At 42.4% G+C, this 19,736-nt stretch overlaps 1 protein-coding gene across 2 annotated transcripts in view; it reads right to left on the bottom strand.

Annotated features, from left to right (window-relative positions):
* COP1 (COP1 E3 ubiquitin ligase) overlaps positions 1–19,736 on the bottom strand; it is a 119,699-nt gene that overhangs the window by 58,218 nt on the left and 41,745 nt on the right. For both annotated transcript variants that reach the window (XM_015869783.2, XM_085510957.1), the window contains exons 12-14: positions 10,151–10,294; positions 2,153–2,261; positions 335–416 (exon numbers count right to left, since the gene is read on the bottom strand). In XM_015869783.2, coding sequence (XP_015725269.2) covers positions 335–416; positions 2,153–2,261; positions 10,151–10,294 — 335 coding nt within the window. The remainder of the gene's footprint in view (positions 1–334; positions 417–2,152; positions 2,262–10,150; positions 10,295–19,736) is intronic.

Here is a 19,736-nt window from a genome sequence, read left to right as displayed (position 1 = left end):
ATGCTGTTCTTCTGAAAGGCCCTGAGGCTTTAACTCAACAAGCTTAACTAATGTTAAAACACACCTAGTTTTCTTTAGTGCTCTGGAAGATGATGGCGAGAGAGTATGTTACCCTAAAACTGAATGTCACACCAAGAAATCTTAATCCCAATAAAGGCTCTCTCACTCTTAAGTTCTGAACAGTTTGGTGGTATCTTGACATGTTACTACATCAACAACAATACTGAAGGCAGCTGAGGGATCAGCTACTTGAATGATCACATTTCTGTTCCTAGGAGGGAATGCAGAAAGCGTAAGTCTTCTGCACAGAGACAAGGGAAAAGAAAAACAATACCTTTTGCATCATCAGAGCCTGAAGCTAATAGCTTTGGGTCCATCAAGTTGAAGTCAACACTCCAGCACCTTTTTTCATGCTCCTGTTTAGAGAAAAACGACACATATTTCAAGGCAGTGAGCTGTAATCTGATCAAGCAGTGAAAGAAAAACGCATGCTGTTTGCTGTAAATTGTCAGGCTATCCCTAGGCCTTCTGGTGGTTTCTTAAAACCTTTTCTCCCAGTCAGATCAATGCTTGTATTATACTAAACATGGCTTGGAAGAACAGCAGAACACCAATTTTTAAGAACTAAAAACTGTTCTTTTTTCAATCTGATATTGAAATTTGAAGCAATTATGATTTCAAGATATATATGTTAAAGATTTATTTTCCCACTATAATTTGGCTGTTTTTCCAATGTGTGCTGCTAATTATTGTAACAGAATACAGCTTTGTCTCCCAATACTGATTAACACGTCTGTCCAAAACCACTTAGAACATCTATCAGAAAGTCCTGGAAGCTCTCATCTTCATATCGAATTACTAAACAACACTTCTAGTGTTGAATCCTGTGTTTTTCCACTCAAACATACATTTTCAAGCCTGCACACAAAGCACAGAAGGGCTATATTTGTTACACTGACATATCTCGTGTTGGAATCGAAAGCACTGAATGAAACCTGAAATTTGGGCAAATCCTTTGTTTAAAGCCTTTAAACAAGACGATAACATGAAAAGCTCGCCAAGACAAAGTCGCTAAAGGAATTCTAATATACGTGAGGCACATGTCAGTGTGTGCACCTTTATCTCTGAACATCTAAATCAAGAATTCAGGTAATTCGATAGGAAGCAAAATTAGTTTGTTTTAACACAAGCAACAGCTGGGTCCTCTCCAGGCTCATTACTTAGTCTCAAAGAAATGCAAAACGTATATGTGAGGAAAACAGACAAGATTTATTTTGCCCGGTACCATTTCTTTTTAATTGACACGTGTACAGGATTAATGAAAACAAACACTGTAAATGACTCAAACACAATGAAAAAGTATACGAAGCTTTAAGTAGGAATTAAAAGTTGTGCTGAACTGTCAAGAAGGAAGAACTGAAGGCTTGCCTGCACAGACCAGTTTCAATGCAGTATTCTACCTACACAACACACAGCAAGCACTTCCAACCTCTTTCCACCAGGCCACCTTTACTTCCAACCCCCTTGTTCTGACCTCAAGGCTCTCAGATCTATTAAATAAAAACACTGTGTTCAAATAGCACAAAAAGACAAAGTACCACAAAGTTATCACAAAACAGGTCTCGCTGTTGAACTCAGTCCACATGTGCCCACGCTGCTCTGCTGAACACAGGACCGTACTGGGAAGCCTTCTGCCTACAATTCCATTCTCCTAGACTCACCACACAAGTCTGCATTTTGCTTTACTGCTTTACAAACACCTGTAACAGTAATCACTGCAGGATTTCACAAAACGCTTTTGACAAAGACAGATGTGGAACAGGTATGGAGAGAGCCAGACAAAGGTTTCTAAAGAAGGGTGAGACAAATAAGTTCCAGGAACTCATTTCTCCCTGTGCAGACTCCCTACCTGGAAACAGCAGCAAGACTGGTGGCAAGAAAACATCAACTGCTTCATGGCTGTGACAAGAAGACAGAGCTGCCTCGCTCAGAGGACTACAGCTCAATAACATTGTATGGATAAGACATCTATCAAACAGAAGCAGCATCTATTTCACCTACAGTTGGACTAGAAGCAGCATCTAAATCTGAACACTGCTCCCCAGACACAGTCTGTAGTGCAGAGAAGTGTCGCTTGCTGATTACACGTTACCTGGTAGACCTTGGATCTTTGTCCCGTGAACCCATCCCACAGGATGACTGTGCCTTCATAGTCACTGCTGGCTAGCAGGTTCTTGTGGTAACTACTCCAGCTGATACAGCTTTAAAAGAAGAAAATAAAGAGCCAGGTCAGTTTTACATGAAACCATACCCTGTGATACGTCAGGTGATTAGGCTTTAAAAAGCACGTAACACTTGATGATCATGAAGGTCTTCTCCAATCTAGATGGTTCTGTGATTTCATTCAGTCATGCCACTGAAACACTTGAGAAAGGACAAAACCAAAAATCACCAGGAACAGCAAACCTTCCTCCACAAGCTAGGAGAAAAGCTTTATATAAGAGCGAGTGACAGAGCAACATCACTTAAGCAAGCAAAGTGCTAGGATTTGAGTTATTTATTGTTTGGATATATTCATTTCTAATACAGCTCTTGTTCTAGCTTTAAGTCCTCAAAAACTCTCACAGAAAGGTTAGTGTTTGATGACCTCACCTTTTGCCAATAGCTACTGCCTTATTTTTACTACAGAGATAACTACTTACCTAACGAAAGCTACACATGCAAAGTATAGGGCTGCATGGAAGGCAAAACAGTCTTACTCCCTGGCACATATACAGTTCCGTATAAAAAGCCCACTTCTTATCCAGAAGAAAACAGCAGTTTGTTTGCTAAGGGCCATTCAGGAGATGCTGCTGACTGGGAAGTGCATTACATGGGTTTATATTTTAACCAAATTAAGTAGGCATAAAATCTAAATGACAATTCCACTGACAAACTAACTGCTAGCAGACAAAACAGGAGCAACAATTGTGCCAAGTCACATTCATATCGCTCTGGCATTATGCCTCCGCTCTGCCTCCTGAAATGTGACAGAGGTAAGCAAATTTGTAATACTTGTTCACCAATTTTTGGACCATCTGGCACAAAAGCATGCCAGTTGGTATCAATTGCTATGTATGTAGCAGAAACTGAACTGACAGAGCCAGCTCATGCAGGTCATCAAACCACTCTGACACAGTTAACTAGATTAGGACAGCCTTGGGACCAAGTTTTAACCAAAGATACAGCTCAAAGTTCAGGATTCCATAACTTTTCTGTCACCCTTTGACTACTGCAGCTGCACTCTGAAATATGATGTAGATGCATGAAATCATTTGGGAGTACTTTACCACGGCCAATTCTTGGTTCCACTGTATACTCGTATCCTGTTTTCCTCAGAAATAGGGCACTTGAATATGGGAAAATCCTTTTCCTTTCTTAAGGCAGTTTAAAAATACAAACACCATTGTTCTTTGATTAGCACAGCTCCGGAGTCCTACTCTTGACCATGCTCAGATTTACAGGGGGTGCCAATATTAAAACTACAAGGGGACTGTGGGTACCAAGCACTAATCTCAGCTGACTGCTATTTAACTGTAGCACCAACAGGTTTATTTGAGTAATGTGAAGCAAGAAACCCAGCTGGTTTCTGAGACAAATTGAAAGAAATGTGTGAAAGAAATAACATGCTGTCAGTGTTTGCATCAACAGGAAACTTCGCTGGGCGATCCAAGCCTTCTAGCTCTGACTTGCTCTTCTGTACATATTAATCTAACTTAAAATGAGAGCAGGCCATCCAAAAGAACCAGTTTTCAACAAATCTCTCACACCACTGTGCTCACCTCTACCAACATAGAGCCTGTTCTCACCTTTGGACATTCATTTCTTGTAACAGCCATCTACTGTTTGCAATACTTCACAATCAGAAATTTCCAAGTTTCACTTAATATAAATCATTATCCTGTACCACCAGGTGCTAAAAGAAGGGTTGAGGCGATCCAGCTTAGGCAATGCTTTTCCTGAATATGTCATTAATTAGAAAGCATATCTTCTGCCCTTGTAGGTACTGCTCCCAAACGTATCATTAAGGAGATATCATCATTATGTCGATGCTACCACCTCTGGGCACACACAGCAAGGCAAATCTTGAGTCGATGATTTACCTGAAGCCTCATTGCGAGGATGAAGTGGCTCCCTGTGGACCAAATGCAGCTGGCAGGCACTGCCCACCAAGGACTGCAGCGATCCAGAGATAACCATAGCTGACATCTGGAGTCCTGCTACCAGGTGACCACTGATGGAAGCAGCAGCAGCTCACAGCCCTACAGCTACAGCATGAGGCCCTGGGCTGGGAGCAGCCTCCAAGCATTGGCAGGGGGCAGGCACTGACCCAGACATATCTATTTAAACCTGTTCCTCCCATCATCTTATCTTCATTCAAGCCAGCACTTCAAGGAGACAGCTTAAGAGAAACGTATCTAAGTTTAGCCATCATAGAAGAGCGGAAAGAATACAGCAAAGGGCCAAATCTGAAAATGCATTCTTCCATCCAGACAGCTTTGAGAGCATGTCAGACAGGCAGCATCAGCAGTAGGAGAGAAAGGCAGATGGGTTGGTGCCAGTCTGGCTGGTTAGAAATGAACTATGAAGAAGTGTAAAACTGTGTAACTGCACTGTGTAAATAATAATAATAATAATAATCCCTAATGATGAAACTTTAGAACTACTGAGTAGGTAGAAAAATATAAAGGTCAGCTTAACATTGCTGTTTGAGATATGCTAGACCAGAGAATGCCTAAGGATATAAGTAACGTCAGGCTTGTAAGGAGAAGTAATAGATTATCATAGCAATCAATATAAACAGAGAAAAAAGAAGGGTTTCTGTGCCCTAAAGTACATCCAGTAGATCTGGCACAGCAAAGACCAAGCTAAGCATTCTGCACCACTTATCCTGATAGTGTTAGCAAGGGGTTAACACTCACTTGGAAACCATTTGTAGATAGACTGAGAGGGAAAACAGGAGCTGACAGGTGAAAAATGTTTGGGGATTTGCAGCGACTAAGTGGTTCAATTAACACCTTTTAAGTCACACACACCATAAATCTTTCATTTTTAAGGAATACGATTAAAGGATCATAATAAGACAAAGACAATCCTGTTCCACCTCTCTGCTTTCATTCTCCCCTCATCACCACCCAACTCTCTTTACAAAGTCTGAAATCAGAGTGTTCTCCTTGACAGTGTAGTGCTTGAGCTTCTTTATGACTTAAAGCCTCTAAAGTAACTTTTTTACAGCACAATTCAGGGTTGGAACAGATAGAGACCAGGTAAAGGACACTTTTTTACCTAAGTGTTCCTTGTATTAAAATAAAGGCTGCAAAGGGATGAAGAACAAGTTGTTCTGAGCACACCTACAGCTCTCCTCCACATGGCTTCTCTGGGATCTACAGAGGGTTGGGACGGTATTGCAGAAGGTACTGGGAAGGGGCTGATCGTTTTCCTGTGCCCAACACAGGTAGTTTTGTTGAAATTTTAAAGACCTTTTATCTTCCTGGGTTCCTATAAGATGTTATCATGGATAACAAGCTGAGTGAGACTCAGAAATGCACAAGTGAGCAAGATGGAGACTGGGAAAGTAAAGGGCAAAAGGGAGACGGACCAAAAATGCAGCTTACTCAGTCCTCAGGTGAGTTAAGCACAAAAACCCCAGGAGTATATGGAAATAACCTTCTAGAGACAACCTTTGGATGGCCTGCAGCCATGTACAGGGGAAAAACTGAAATGTGGAGGCTATGATGTATGATACAAAAGATAGATACCTAGGGCTGAGATAATGCATAATTAATAGTGGGGTTGTGAAGGTCACCTTTTATTTAAAATACTAGTGGCCATACTTCTCAGTTTTCACTTTGCTTTTTTGACCACAAACAGTGAAACAGTTGCACCCGAGGTTTACTTTGCTGTAATTTATGACAGCTTTCCTTCTGAGATATTAGCAAGGAGAAACTTGCTGAGAAGGTCTCACTGAAAGCTAATTATCCCCTGCTGAAGCACTCTCCTAACCTTGGCATCTGGTCCAGACACACAAAATCCCTGACCCTGTGAAGCTGTGTGCTCATTTTGTTCAGTGACACGAGTGGGCAGCTCAGTGAGAGCTGTCAGTTGTGCCGATGTTTCTTTCATGAGCCAATGTTTTTATGGCTGAAAAGTCTTAAAATCCACAATGAAGTCACCAGGTGTCAAATGAATGGAGCCGAGGCTTTTAATAAGGCACAAACTACTTGCATAGCGGCCTGCTTTCGAGTACCAAATGTTTCAGATCCAGTCTAATGCCATGAGTGAACTAATGCCCAGTAATTAGAAGACAGAAACGCCTTTAAAGGAATGATGTGTTATTGCAAGGTCCATCCCTGTGAGAAACAGCACTAACCAAACACTTCAGAGACATACAGAATTACAGCATCATAGCAGATATTAAAACCAGATTTATTCTTTTTTTTGAATCAAACCAAAGAAAGTCCCTCATGGGGTTAAGAGAGAAATACTTGTAAAGAAAAACATCTTACTGCAAAATAAGACAGTTACCTTAAAGCTGGAATTAATGGAAGTTGGAGGTGTTTCTGTTCTCTGCAGCAGAAATATAGACGCCCAACAACCATCCTTGAAGTTTTCCAGCATAAACTAAGATCATACCTCTCCAAATAGCCCACTAAGCTGAAAAACACCACACTGAGTTTTTGCTTAATTTCAGCTTAATAGCGGGGACTGAAAGACACTTTAAAAATTGACAGTAATATGCCTGCAAACTATTAGGCTACAGCAATCATGCATTTGATTTATTGACACCAAGAAATGAGTACAATAAAATACTAGCAGCCTCCTAAAAAAACAAACACCAAAACACAAAGCAACAACCCAGCTTTTACTGCAGTTGACTAAATAGATGCAGCCAATTTGGGCGGCTCGTGGTAACATCTATCACCGAAGTACAGATGCTGCAAACACACACACAGTGGTGAGCATGCAGAATATCAAACATGCATTTGAAAGGCGTGTTTACCTAGTCACACTTGCACATCACCTACTGTGGATTAATGAGGCCTAAAGCAAATTTCTTTCACCTGGAACACTAGCCCTCTTATTTTCTCTTTCCCTGCTGCAGTGTATGGCACAGCAGCCTATGGCACAGCAGCCATTCTGCCTGTTGGATAAATCATAGGAGAGCTGTGCTTGCTGCTTGTCCCACTCTGGTTCTCTCCCACCTCCCCTGCTCAGAGGGAGCTACAGATTACTGCCTGCCATAGCTGGGACACAGCAAATCATAATTAGCTCACACGGTGCTTTTTATAGCTCCTGCACAATGCCAGGATTTGTTTCTTGTGCTGAAGCTATGAATCTGTAAATGGGATTTTTATGAGGATTTATGTGTCATCTTGTGTTTTTCCTGGAAGCTTTTGCCTCTGCCGTTCCCAGGGGACGCGATGCACGCTTACCAGAAAACTGACACACCAACTTCCTTCCCCATTCTTAAAAATAAAGATCAGGAAAAGCTCAGCAGGCGATGAAAAAGGAACATGTTTAAGAAGCAGGTGGGTGTAAAGAGGGGGTTGGAAAAGAGGAAGAGATGCTCTGTGCCAGGGCTCTGCTCCAAGCAGGCCTACAATCCATCACCACTCGGTGAGACCTGAGCTTGCAGAGGACACCAATGCTGTCAGGGCTGGTGCCAGCCTCAACCAGGGCTGCCCTTCTCCTCCCTTCCCATTTTCCTTTGCCTTCCCTTCCCCAGCTGCTCCAGGACAGCAGGCCTGGCACCAGAGGCTGAGCCTCTGCTGTCACCTGTCAGCTCAATGGAAGCCCGCCTGAGCCACTGCTCCCCCAGAGCTGAATCACCGGTGTTAAGCTAATCACTTCTATCCCAGCATCATTGCCTCCAACAAGGTTAACCAGGATCGATTTAGGGTGAGCTTACCATGACGTGGATTTGGAGAGCAAAACCACCTGCAGACAGACAGCCCTGGTGCAGTGCAAAGAGGGATGTTACGAGCTGTGCTGAGCGCCTGCAGCCATCTGCAAGATCCCCATTATACCAGGGCTTTTTTTTTTATTGTTGTTTTTTCAATAGCCTGCTCTAACCAGCTGGGACACAAAGGTTCCCATAAGGCAGCCTGACAGCAAAAGGAGTTTTCAATGGCAGCACCATGGCAGAGCACCAAAACCCACCCAAGACAGCAGGCAAGAGAGGTACCACCCATGCAGTGCTGCAGGGATGTGTTTGTCCCTGGTAATAGAAAGGCATTAGTGAGGAGTTAGAATAAGCCTTTGGAAGATGCTGCATTTCCACCCAAATTAAGATGAAACAGCCTTAAGCCAAGGCTTTTTTTTTTTTTTTAACCATAATGCAGGCACAATTTCAGCATACTGCAATATTCTGTAATGAGATTACAGTCTTCCTTCCTATATAACTTCTCCCTCAAGCTACATCACTTCAGAATAGCAAATTATTATACTGTTTTACACTGTGACAGAGAGCCCCAGGACCAGTGACTGGCAGAACAGCTAATGGATATAGCAAGGATGCATTTGACTGACAGCCTAACTTTATTTGTCAAAACCAAAAGCACCCATATGCTGAAGGAAGGTTGATATAATGTGAAGGTACCAATGGAAAAAAAAAAGAAAAAGAGCATTTCTTGGGAGGAAAGAGAGAAACTAGGGCAGGTAAATGAATGAAGAGGACCCTGTCCATCTCTGCTGAGGCAGAGTGTCAGAGGACAGAACATTTGCATCGTCACATATATATATGTATATATATATGTATATACATGCATGAGATTTGAGGAAGAGAAGAAATGCTGAATGCAAGCAGTATCTTGTCTGGAGCACAAAGCTGACAAGGGTAACATCAGTGAATGTGCTAATGCACCAGCAGCTGCCAGGGAAGGGAGAACAAACAATTACCTAATGCCTGGCAGGACTGTCAGGGCAGATTCCTATCAAATGTGAAGCAGTAAGTTGGGAAGTGAGACTCGGACAGCAAAATACCAAATTCACATTACTTTCCACCTTCTAATTAAGACGAGAGATTTTCATCAGGTGCTAGATTGTTCTGTTATTCTGCTCTTCTCTTCAGAACAATGAAGCTGAACAGTGTGAACACTGCTATGACTCGGTCAAAAAAGCTGAGCATTTCACAAGTCCAGCAGAACACAAGCTCCATCATCAGTACGGTTTATCAATACAGGATCCTCTGATATTGTTTATATTCAGCTCCAAACAGGCAATAAATCAGACTGGGAAAAGACAGTTGAGTGATACTGATCTAAATGTCAATGCTATGAAAAGGAGACAGGTAAGAGAATGAAGAAGAAATCCAATAGTTGATCATGAAGGGATCATTCCAAACAAACAGGTGCATTTACATAAGCAAGCATCATACAAACACACAGCTGTACAGGGAGACTGCCTATTATATTGGTATGCTGCCTAGCTCACAATGAACGCATTAAATTAAAAAATTGGGATTTTTAAAGTTACGTTAGCTGGATTCTTTTGATAGAAGTTGTGGGATAGGTTACACTTCCTTTGGCTTAAGTCACTTATAAGGATTAAAAAATAAACACTAACAGTAACAACAGAAGTACAAAAATTAAGCAACATCTTTTCCCGAGAGCTCAACATCATGAGGTCCATCAGGCAAATATAAATTCATAGGCAGGAGGTGCAAATGAGGTGTACTTCTTGAGGACCAGTAACCACTTGTTGCAATGGAGATGATCTTATTGAATAGAAGAGTGTAAATGAATTGGTGGCTGTTATAAGGAACTGGAGACAAAAAGTTATCTGTATAGCCCGTAGATCCACAACTCAGGTTTTACTCTCCTTTTACCCAAGTGGATTTCCAGCAGCATTTGCAAGGAACACGAAGACTCTTCACTACCATAAGCTTCTTTCTCGGAATACTTGGGCCCAGCACACTCAAGCAGGAGTGCTTAGTGGCCACATCATCCCACCCAGAGCACACAGCAAGTTCTCTGCCAGCTCCTGCTTTCCACCCTTCCCCTCCCAGCCAAGTATTACCCACGGCAGACAAAGAAAGCAAAACAACAAAATAACCACGTAAACAAGCGAATGGAAAAGGCAGTCTGAGAGTAAATACAAAGTCAACGCTTACCTGATTTTGGAATTACAGGTCATTTCATTCTCAGGGTAGTGAATATCCACTGCATCCTGAATGACTGTACCATATTCATAGACTTTAATCTTCTTCGTCACCCCAGCGATGGCAAAGTAGTCACAGTCCCGGTCAAATTCAATACTAGAAAAGAAAAGCACAGACTGAGAATCATGCAACACGACACATATTCAGATTACAAAATACCTTGCTGGTAAGTACATTTCAGTACGGCAGAGCAGGTAATAATCCTCCTTAAGACTGCAGTTAACAAATACGATGCACAGAACACTGTATAAGGTGTGGCACCAATGACAGAGTTCTTGCTTTCAGGCACCATTTTCTAATCATCCACTCCATACACATCCAACTCTTCGATTTACAAAATGAACTTCTGTTCAGAAGCTCTAAAGGTTTTTCAGTTCAACTATATCAGCTACATTACAAGATACCCAAATATCACAGCTGACGGTTCACCCTGGAAGCTTGCTTTACATTCAGCTGCATGGTCTACAAAAAAGATGCTGAGGGATGCTTGCCCATTGATTTGTTTTGGATGCATCGCTCCATCCTTCAGCAATTCTGTACAGCAGCTTGGTGAACTCTATGTGTTAATGCAGGGCAAACCAGCACTACTGGAAAAGGCCCTCTAAATTCCTTAAGTAACAACAGAGGGTTGAAACATATATCATCAATACTGTAAAACACATGCACGCTACGACTTCCACTTAGGGTTGCTCTTGGAAACAGAGGCACTTATTTTCTTGAACTGCAGGGCAAGTTTGTAATAGATATCAACAAAGCAGCAAGTAAAAGCAGTCACCTTATAACAAAGTTAAGCTGCAAATGAGAAAAGCCTGCGGTTGTACATGATATACATCAGAGAGAAAGGCAGGCAACAGGGTATACACAGCTCAATTCATTGCTATTTCCACAGTTTGGAAGGGCTTGAGAGAAACCCACTTAACATCTAGTAGCCAGAGAAGTAAATTTCCTTTCTAGAAGCAGCTCCTCACCAGCCTGTAGCCCATGTCATGCAAGGTATGGCAGGATGGATGTGTGCAGACACTTAACTAGTTTCAGGAACATCACTGTCAGTGAGACTATAATTTGGTGTTACTCCCAGAAAGAAGGTGGAAGCAGCATTTACCCTCAATCTCTATGTTGCAATGATGAGTCACCAGCTCTCCTCTAGTCTCCCATCTAAGCAATCCGCTATTACTAACCATTCAGTAATTAATTTCAATCTCCACTGTCCCTATCAGAATTCTCTTCAGAAGCATTTGTGAACCAGACAGCACATTCAGACTGACAGCAGAGAACACCCAGTTTAAGCTGAGAGGATTTCACACTCATATAGCCTGAAAAATCCTGAGCAGGGGTACTTACGGTACCTTTCTACAGTCAGAAAGTGACAAACCAATTATAAGAGAAGAGGGCTCTTCAGGCAGCACTCACAGCTGCCACAGCTCGTGTTTCTTACCCCTCGCCATAGCTGAGCAGTTGAAGGCACCGCACTGCTTTCAAGGGAAGAGAAATTCAAATGCCAACAGGGTTTTCAAATCCTTGTAGAGGAGAGATATCATCAGGTTATTTTTAAACTATGGAGACGAAGGACTTTTGATATGCTGCCTGACGATATGAAGTAATTCAATGAAGCAGCTTGTAACTTGGCCTTTTAACTCAGGTTGCCTAAAACTCCCCAAAGCGCTGCAGGAGACAGTTCCTCCACCACTGCTTGCTTGCTACAGTAGAGATAGAGCAAGTCAGGCCAAGCCTGCCAAATCAGTTCCAAAAAGAAGTGAAGAAAATGAACGTGCTTATGACTGGGGAATAAGTGAATCAAGAGGACACACAGGCATCTATTTATATAAAAAGGGAGAGGGAAAGCAAGAAGTAAAGCAGCCAGGCTGCTTCTCTCCCTGAGCCTCACCTCCTTCTATATAGCCAGGACAAAAGCACTGTTCCTGACTTGACTTGTCAGCTCACTCTGCTCTATGTGAGAACTGTATAATCGAAAGCACACGCAACAAAAGAAGGGATTTACTTGTACCACTGTCTTAATTGAACCGCAGCCTCGGCTCCTGCTTGTCCGTGGATTCAGGTAGGGCGCAACTAAACTGATGGCAGCAATTCATCTGCTTGGACTCAATTTATACCTTCAGCCTTCTGCTACAGCAGAACAAATAATTTATTACAATGGCTGGTAAAAAGCCAAGTTACTGGAACAGAACACTGTCTCAGCGAGGGTAGGTTTCCTTCTCTAGCATTAAGAGATATACCATAGACGTAACAAATGAGCATCTCAATGCATCTGTAAAAGTTAGCACACCATTACAAATAATTAATAAAAAGCATCAACCACCAAAAACAGATCATCAGACCTGCGACCTTCAGACAGCATCAAAGACACTGCAGGGAGAAAACTGATGCAGAAATGAAGCAGCACCTGCACAGATGTTTGGTGGCTGTGAGGAAGGCAGGCAAACCCAACACAGCAAATCTAACAGTGTCGCATCCTGCCCTCTGCAACCTACGCGCAGTGCTGGTAGGAAAAGCAACCCACCTTTCTGCCAATCAGCTTTTAGTAAGCGACTGGCAAAGAAAAATATCAACAATCTAAGTAACTAATGGAGCAGATTATTCACTATGCAAAATTACTGCTAATATTTGCAGAGCCTCCGCTTCCCCCCTGCACTAATCAGGATTAGGACAAACAACCCCATTCGCACAGCAGCCATTCCCACACTTTTCCCTACAAGTCCTCTAAACATGTTTAGTATTAAGCAAGGCTCATTTGCACTTAACTAGCTCGCTGGTATTCCTGTCACTTACCATCTCAAGTCTTTTTGTTTCAGTATAAGCTCTGCCTTACACGCATGTTTATCTTTATGAAAATTCACAGGAGAATTCAGTTTTACATATTGCCAAATGACACAATGGGGCTAGCTCTGATAAACAACAACCTGCTTTTCAGGTGACATATTTCTAAAGCCAGATTTACATAAATAAATCAAGTTGCAGCCATTAGTACAACAATAACATGCAATCGGGTAATAGGAAATAACCATTTTTGTCCAAAAAAAGGCCATCACTCAGCAAAACAAGCAGCCAGAGCACAGCACATGCAGCAGTTAGCATCTGCTTCATGTGCAGTGAGAGGCCACCAGCGAGCCAACACAAGGCAGGAAGCGCTCGTGTGCTGGATGTTAATGTCCTCCTGAAAGAAGAGCCATGTGTTTGAAGTAGACCTAATGTAGGACCAACGATGATTGATTTCAGTAGAGTGCTGGAGAGGGCTGAGGGAACAGCAGTGCTGGAGCTACAAACCTACCTCAACCCAAGTGCAAGCAACCAGCTCCAGTGATGGCAGATTGTTCTCTAGACTGACAGCATCAGTACTATGTGAATTTTTGGAAGGAACCTTCTGGAGATGAGACATTTCCTATGCCCAAATCACTGCTTTCTTTCTGCTGAGAAGTCAAGTAACCAGCATCTTAGTATTATCACTAACAGCCAGTGGAAAGCAAATCCATTCTCAAAAGTTCTGGTTTCTCTGCTGTTTTTCTATAATCTCAGAGATTGAGAGTAAAAAAAATAAATCAACTTTTTCATTTTTATTTAAAAGCCAATGACATTAGAGAGCACTTCCAGCTAACAAATGGAATTATGAAATAAATTGCTTCTGAAACACGTTTTGGACCTTGGCTTGGTATTGAGGGTAGACCTACGGGGAAAACAGTGAAGAATGAGTATTCCCCATTTTTACCACTGCATAAAGCCTTGCTATATTTGCATCCTGATGTTCGCCACATCCCTGGATGATGTACTGGAGTTAGAGAACGCATACAGATGGACAATTGGAAGGATTAAAGAGATGAAGCAGCTCCCTCACAGGCGAGTGCCAGAACGACTGAGGCTTTTGCTTTGGAAACAGGTTGAGGGAAGGGACAAGCAGGGTGTACAAAGTCACAGTTTATGAACAAAGCAACAGCAAAAGTGGTGGTGAACCACTTCATATTAGAAGTGGAAAGCACTTTGCCAGAAGACTGATTTGGAACAGATGAAGGTTTATCTTGGGTTCCCCATGGCCCTTCACTTTAAAACACACACACACCACACCTGATCCTTGCTGCTGCATAGTGTGATGGGAACCTGACACTGGTAATGAACACTGTACATATACACACTCTACAATCACTACTACAATCCTAAGTTCTGACTCAGTAATAGAATCTGAGACTGCAGGAGTTACCATTTCCAGAAAGGGTACATCTCAGTCCCTCCCCATGGGCCTATATATAGTTTTCTGACTGAATATACCAAATCCTTTCAATTCCACTTTCTACCTAATATGGTGCTGTTTCTATTTCTACATTTCCAGTCCCACATTCAACAGCAATCTGGATAATTGCTCTCCATTTTGGGGAGCGGAGGGAAGTTAACTGGTGGGAGGGAAGCAGCAGCAGCAGCATTTGCTTTCAGTCTTTCTCTCTTTGTGCTTCCACTCCCCAGACTATGGGGATATCCCATCCCAAACCCTATTGCTTGCAGCCTCTTTGCCTATTTCCAACGTGTTTTGAAACACTGAAGTCAAAAGATTAGAAATTAAGGTTACAAGCCAATCCACGAGCAGCCCTGCAGACTGTTTGGCACCTGGGACCAATACAGAAATTGGTATTAATATCACATTCCTTAGAGACTGCTTTTACAGCAGACTTTTATTTTAAGGCAATGTAATTAGTGCCACAAAGCGTGCACTCACATACTAATTTGTAGTTTTTAAAACAAAGCTACATTCAGACGGTGCTTGTATTTTGCACTCCAGCACCTCAAAGATGAGATTTTGTCACATCTAAAAACAACTATTACTGAGATAAAAAACAATCATGTTTTGCTATCAAAAAGCTGTTATGCTAAAGCTGTGCATAAGAAAAAATAGTCAGTTTTAAATTATAAAGCAACAGTTGCATTAGTGACTCCTTGTTGCCCCTAAATACTTGACCTGTGCCATAAGAACACAAACAGACCACCTTCAGTTGAACATTTTGCCCTGTTGAAACTGCTGTACCGCAAAGGGTGTTTCCAAATAGAAACTGAGTAAGTACAGTGCAACCTTGAGTTACTGCAGCCCCTAAATCTTATGAAGAGCCTCCTAAATAAAAGAAAACAAAACAGCATACCTTTCAGTTCTACAGCCTGTTACACAGACAGACAAGTTAACTACATAAATGAGACTCTGCTTAATGGATACCAACATCAAAAAGCAAACATCTTCATCCTTAAGAACTGCATCAACCTGGGCTGGACACGACCGTAGATTACCAGAACATTAGCTTGATTAGAGGACAAATCTGACAAAGATGTCTCAGCTACCACAATTAAGGCCTCTTAATAAATCAGATTCAAGTTTAACAGAGGTCTGATGAAAAACGTTGGTGGATGAGACATTCCAGAAGACAACTTGCAGGGCACAAAGTTTTAAATACAGTAGTAGAACAGAGCCATTTAACCAATAGCAGATATTAGTTTTACTACCTGTATATTCATTTAGTTCAAGTGGTGACTGGCATGCATCTTCCTCACCTAATGCCATACTGGGACAGCAGATTCTGTAGGCTGCCTGCTCTGTTCTTTACTAGGCTATAGAGTAATCCAAGCAGAAGACAATAATGGAACACCTACCCCTAAACAGGCCCAAGCAGACAGCCAGGACACAAAGATATTAAACAGGTGCATAAGCACCAAGTACAAAATGAGAACATCATTCAGCAGCATCTGCCACTTTCACTGAAAGAGGCTTTTCCAGCCTTTATGAGTCTAAGACCACCAAGTCCAACCCAAACTCATCCCCATCATGCCAACTGACCATGTCCCTCAACGCTCACTCCCAATATCCAACCTGAACATCCTCTGGCACAACATAAAACACTTTTCCTGTCAAACATGCCCACAGCCCCTATGCCAAAGGTGAAGGTAATTTTATTTATGTTTTAGTATAATCTAGTTATGACTTGGAATCACAGTTTGGGGCTTACGGCATTCCTATTGCTTCATTTAATCTCATTCAGAAAAGCAGTATGGGTAAGTTCTGTGTAACATTCAAGTCAAAGCTGAAACCAGAAGGATAATTTCAGTAACATCAGCTACATGTCTGACCCAGCACAAAGGAAACTTAAGTGGACAGAAAGAATGGAAAGAGAACTCACAGCCCAGCTAATTAAACAAGAGTCCATCAGCCCACGACAGCCTCTGGTCCCAACAGCCCAAAGGATGAAATTACATGAAAATTGATGCATAGAAATGAATGAGCCAGAAACTTGAGAAAGCCTTCCTATTCCCTAATCATAACCGTAGTTATCATTTACTTCCCAGCCCCAAGATCTCCATCATTCAAATCAACACTGAAGCCCACTTGGTGCCTGGAGTTATTACTATTCTGTTCACAGCAAACCAGCCAGGAAAACTGGCAGAGATATTGGACTTTAGGATCCCTCTGATACCGTGTATCCTGATTTTCAGGGAAAAAGAAAACTGAACATCTGTTGTAAACTGTTGCAAACAGATCTCCATTTCATCCTATGCCTCCCCTAGCAAAGGCAATCTGCTTTACAAAGCAAGCGTTCCAGTCCAAAATTAAGCACACCACTTTTCACAAAGAAATACCTTTAGATGCTTCTGAGACATGAGCTGCATACTAGAGGGCTCACAGTTTTGGTGGGGTTTTTGTTTTGCTGTTTGACTCTAGCAGTCACAATCAACTTACCACAACATTTTATAAGGTAGAGCTGGATCTGAACCAAGGCCATAGATGGAGAAGGACTCAGCAAGGTTTCAAGTCCATCTCTGCCAGACTTGCTAGAACTGAGAGACAATTTCTTCATGTGCACCTCCAGTGATGAAAGCAGCAGATCCAGAGCAGATCCCTGTCACCCTAAGATCAATACCATCAGGGCTCAGCAGTCCTGTTACAATGATATCACTCCTCGCCACTGTAGGAGTATGAGAACAGATGATATTGATCAAAAGCCCAGACTACTGAGTTGTTAGTAACAGCACATTCTCCCACCAAAAGCACAGGGTTTGGGGTTTGATCCCTTCTCCTGGAGATCTTCAGGATACACTGGCCGCTGTTGGAACACATCTTGGGTAACCTCACCTGCCACTGCTTCTCCTTCACACTTCAAATGTTTTCAAGTACAGCTCTGCTTAGGAGTCTATTTGCAACACAGACATAAGGCACAATAAGTCAGCTCTTCACCAGTTGATTACCTGCTTTTCCCTGTAACTGTTTCCCATCAGCAAGGGAACAAACAGAGAAGGACATTGTTGTTTACTGAAGTCTGCACTGCACAGACAAGGTGAGTCCTCAGCTCTGGGCAATTGTGAAGACACTATAGTACCAACCATGCTGCAGTCATACTCAGTATCCTTCTCACAGCCACAGTAGTCTTGAGCTTTATTCTGCTCTGTTTCAAAGACAGGTATAAAAAGGTACCAACTTGACTAAGTAATGTCATTAGACCTAGTTTCGGGCCCATTTCATGCTTACAAAAATCCTTTTATGTGTAATGAAATACCATCAGTTCTAATAGAAGCCACTTAGTAATACTCTCAATTCATTCTAAATTGAAACTGAGGAGGTTTGGTAGGTTCTCTCTGCTCCAACATCAAAACCAACAGAGCTACTTTCATGCCTTCTCATCACTAGATAAAATAAAATTATTCTTTTTTAAAACCCAACAGGAGAATATGCTGCACTATGAGACAGTGCCTCCTACAGTAGCTTAACTTCCATAATCAAGATCCCCTCTGTTTTGAGGGGAAGCAACTTTGAACATAATATCCTCTAAAAACAACCCAAAAATCTCTTCTAACTTTGTCTGTAAAATCATGTAGCTAGGGACGTACTATTCTACTAAATAAGTTTTATTCATACATGTATTCAGGGGAACCTAGTTTAATTAGCACTAATGATGAGAAAAATCTATAGGGAACTACTGAATTTTGCAAGCAACTGAACATAAAGCGTACTGATAAAAAGCCACTTTACTGCTAGCGATGCTCTTCTGCATGCTGAAGAGATGACGACAGTCCCAGGGTTTATATGGTAGATACACAGAAGTACAATGAGCCAAAGCAACTGCAAACAACTACCATGCAAGTTAATGAGGATTAGATTCAGTTTTTCCAAAGTCACCATTTTAAAATAAGCTAGGCTAGGGCAAACGTTAACTAAAAATCACCAACAATTAAATACAGCATGTTTCTAATGATGTTAGCTAAAACTGCAGCCAAATCATCGCTGTGCCTGCTGCAATATTTCAGGCGGCTTATCCAGATTTGAAAAGCAGGATCCTCAATTTTAACCAGGTTTGCTGGTACGCAAGAGTTTATTGACAGCTCTGGGGGTAGCACTGCACAGCCTCAGCATTCCAAAACATAAGAGTGGAAGAGATTTTAGGCCTCCACACACGCTTGCCACTCTCCTTTCAAGCTCGGGAAGTGTTTTCAGAAGGAAGCTCGCAGCCTCCTGCCAAGCTGCGTATGATGGAACAGGTTTGAGGGAGGAAACCTTACTCCACCCCACAGTCAAACTCAAGCCAGTTGGAAGGCTGTCTGTACATCCTACCAGTGCGATGCCATGAATTAGGAATAAGCTTCTGATAGCGATTGAAATTCCCTCTAAATATAGGGCCATCAAAAGCTTGCAAGCTTCCTTTCAAACCACCACATTTATTACCGTGCCAACAAAATTGTGTTTCTTCAAAACAGAGCATCGCAGCTGCAACAGATCAACAAATGCATCTGAAAAGAGCTCAGAACAGGAAGCATCCATCAGTACCGGGACTGTAATCAACGCAGCCCATCTACAGGCCTCCAGTTCCCCATTTCACCATCACGCCAAAGGCATTACTGCCTCCAGCTGACCACACTGCCAGATTCCCCATTTCCCTAATGAGGAGCTCAGATCAAACCGGCGCCCGGCCCATGCCAGGCACACGGCCTGCCAAACTATTAACCAGAGCCTCCGAATTCATCAGACTCCATTAGCTCTTCTGCCAGACGCCCTGCAGCAGAGCATCAGGAGGGACAGCTGGAGACAGTAACCTCTTCAGACACCTCGGCTGAATCCAACAGGCAGCGTGAGGCAGGGTACCAGCCTTCATAAATATCGTGTCCGCACGCCGCAGATGAGCCGTGTCGAGGAGCCAAAGAACAGGCTGGGACAATTAATTCTGATGGCCCTGCTGCCTGGCAATGATGGAAGGAGGTTAAAATGCCATTTGAAACATTTTCAGTCCACCTGCCAAATCTGTTTCAGGAAATTGCTTTGATAGCATTCCGAATCTCTTTCTTTGGTTAGTGTTTTGCATGCTGTTTCTTCAGGAAGAGGTTCTGAGGGATCTTCCTTGTTTGTCTCATAGAGAGAAACCTGCCCTGACTCCCACCACCATCATTTACATCAGTGTATACACACACTCATACTCAGCCCTGTAACCACACAAACACCAGTGTCACTTCACAGTTTATCCCACAAAACACCTAGGCAGCATATGGATCCAAAGCATCTCCATCCTACTTC

Source organism: Coturnix japonica, chromosome 11 (assembly GCF_054131305.1).
Source record: "Coturnix japonica strain WE chromosome 11, WE-NBRP24, whole genome shotgun sequence".
NCBI classification, from domain to species: Eukaryota; Metazoa; Chordata; class Aves; order Galliformes; family Phasianidae; genus Coturnix; species Coturnix japonica.
Note: the sequence above shows the minus strand (reverse complement) of the source record. Positions and strands in the feature narration are given on the sequence as shown.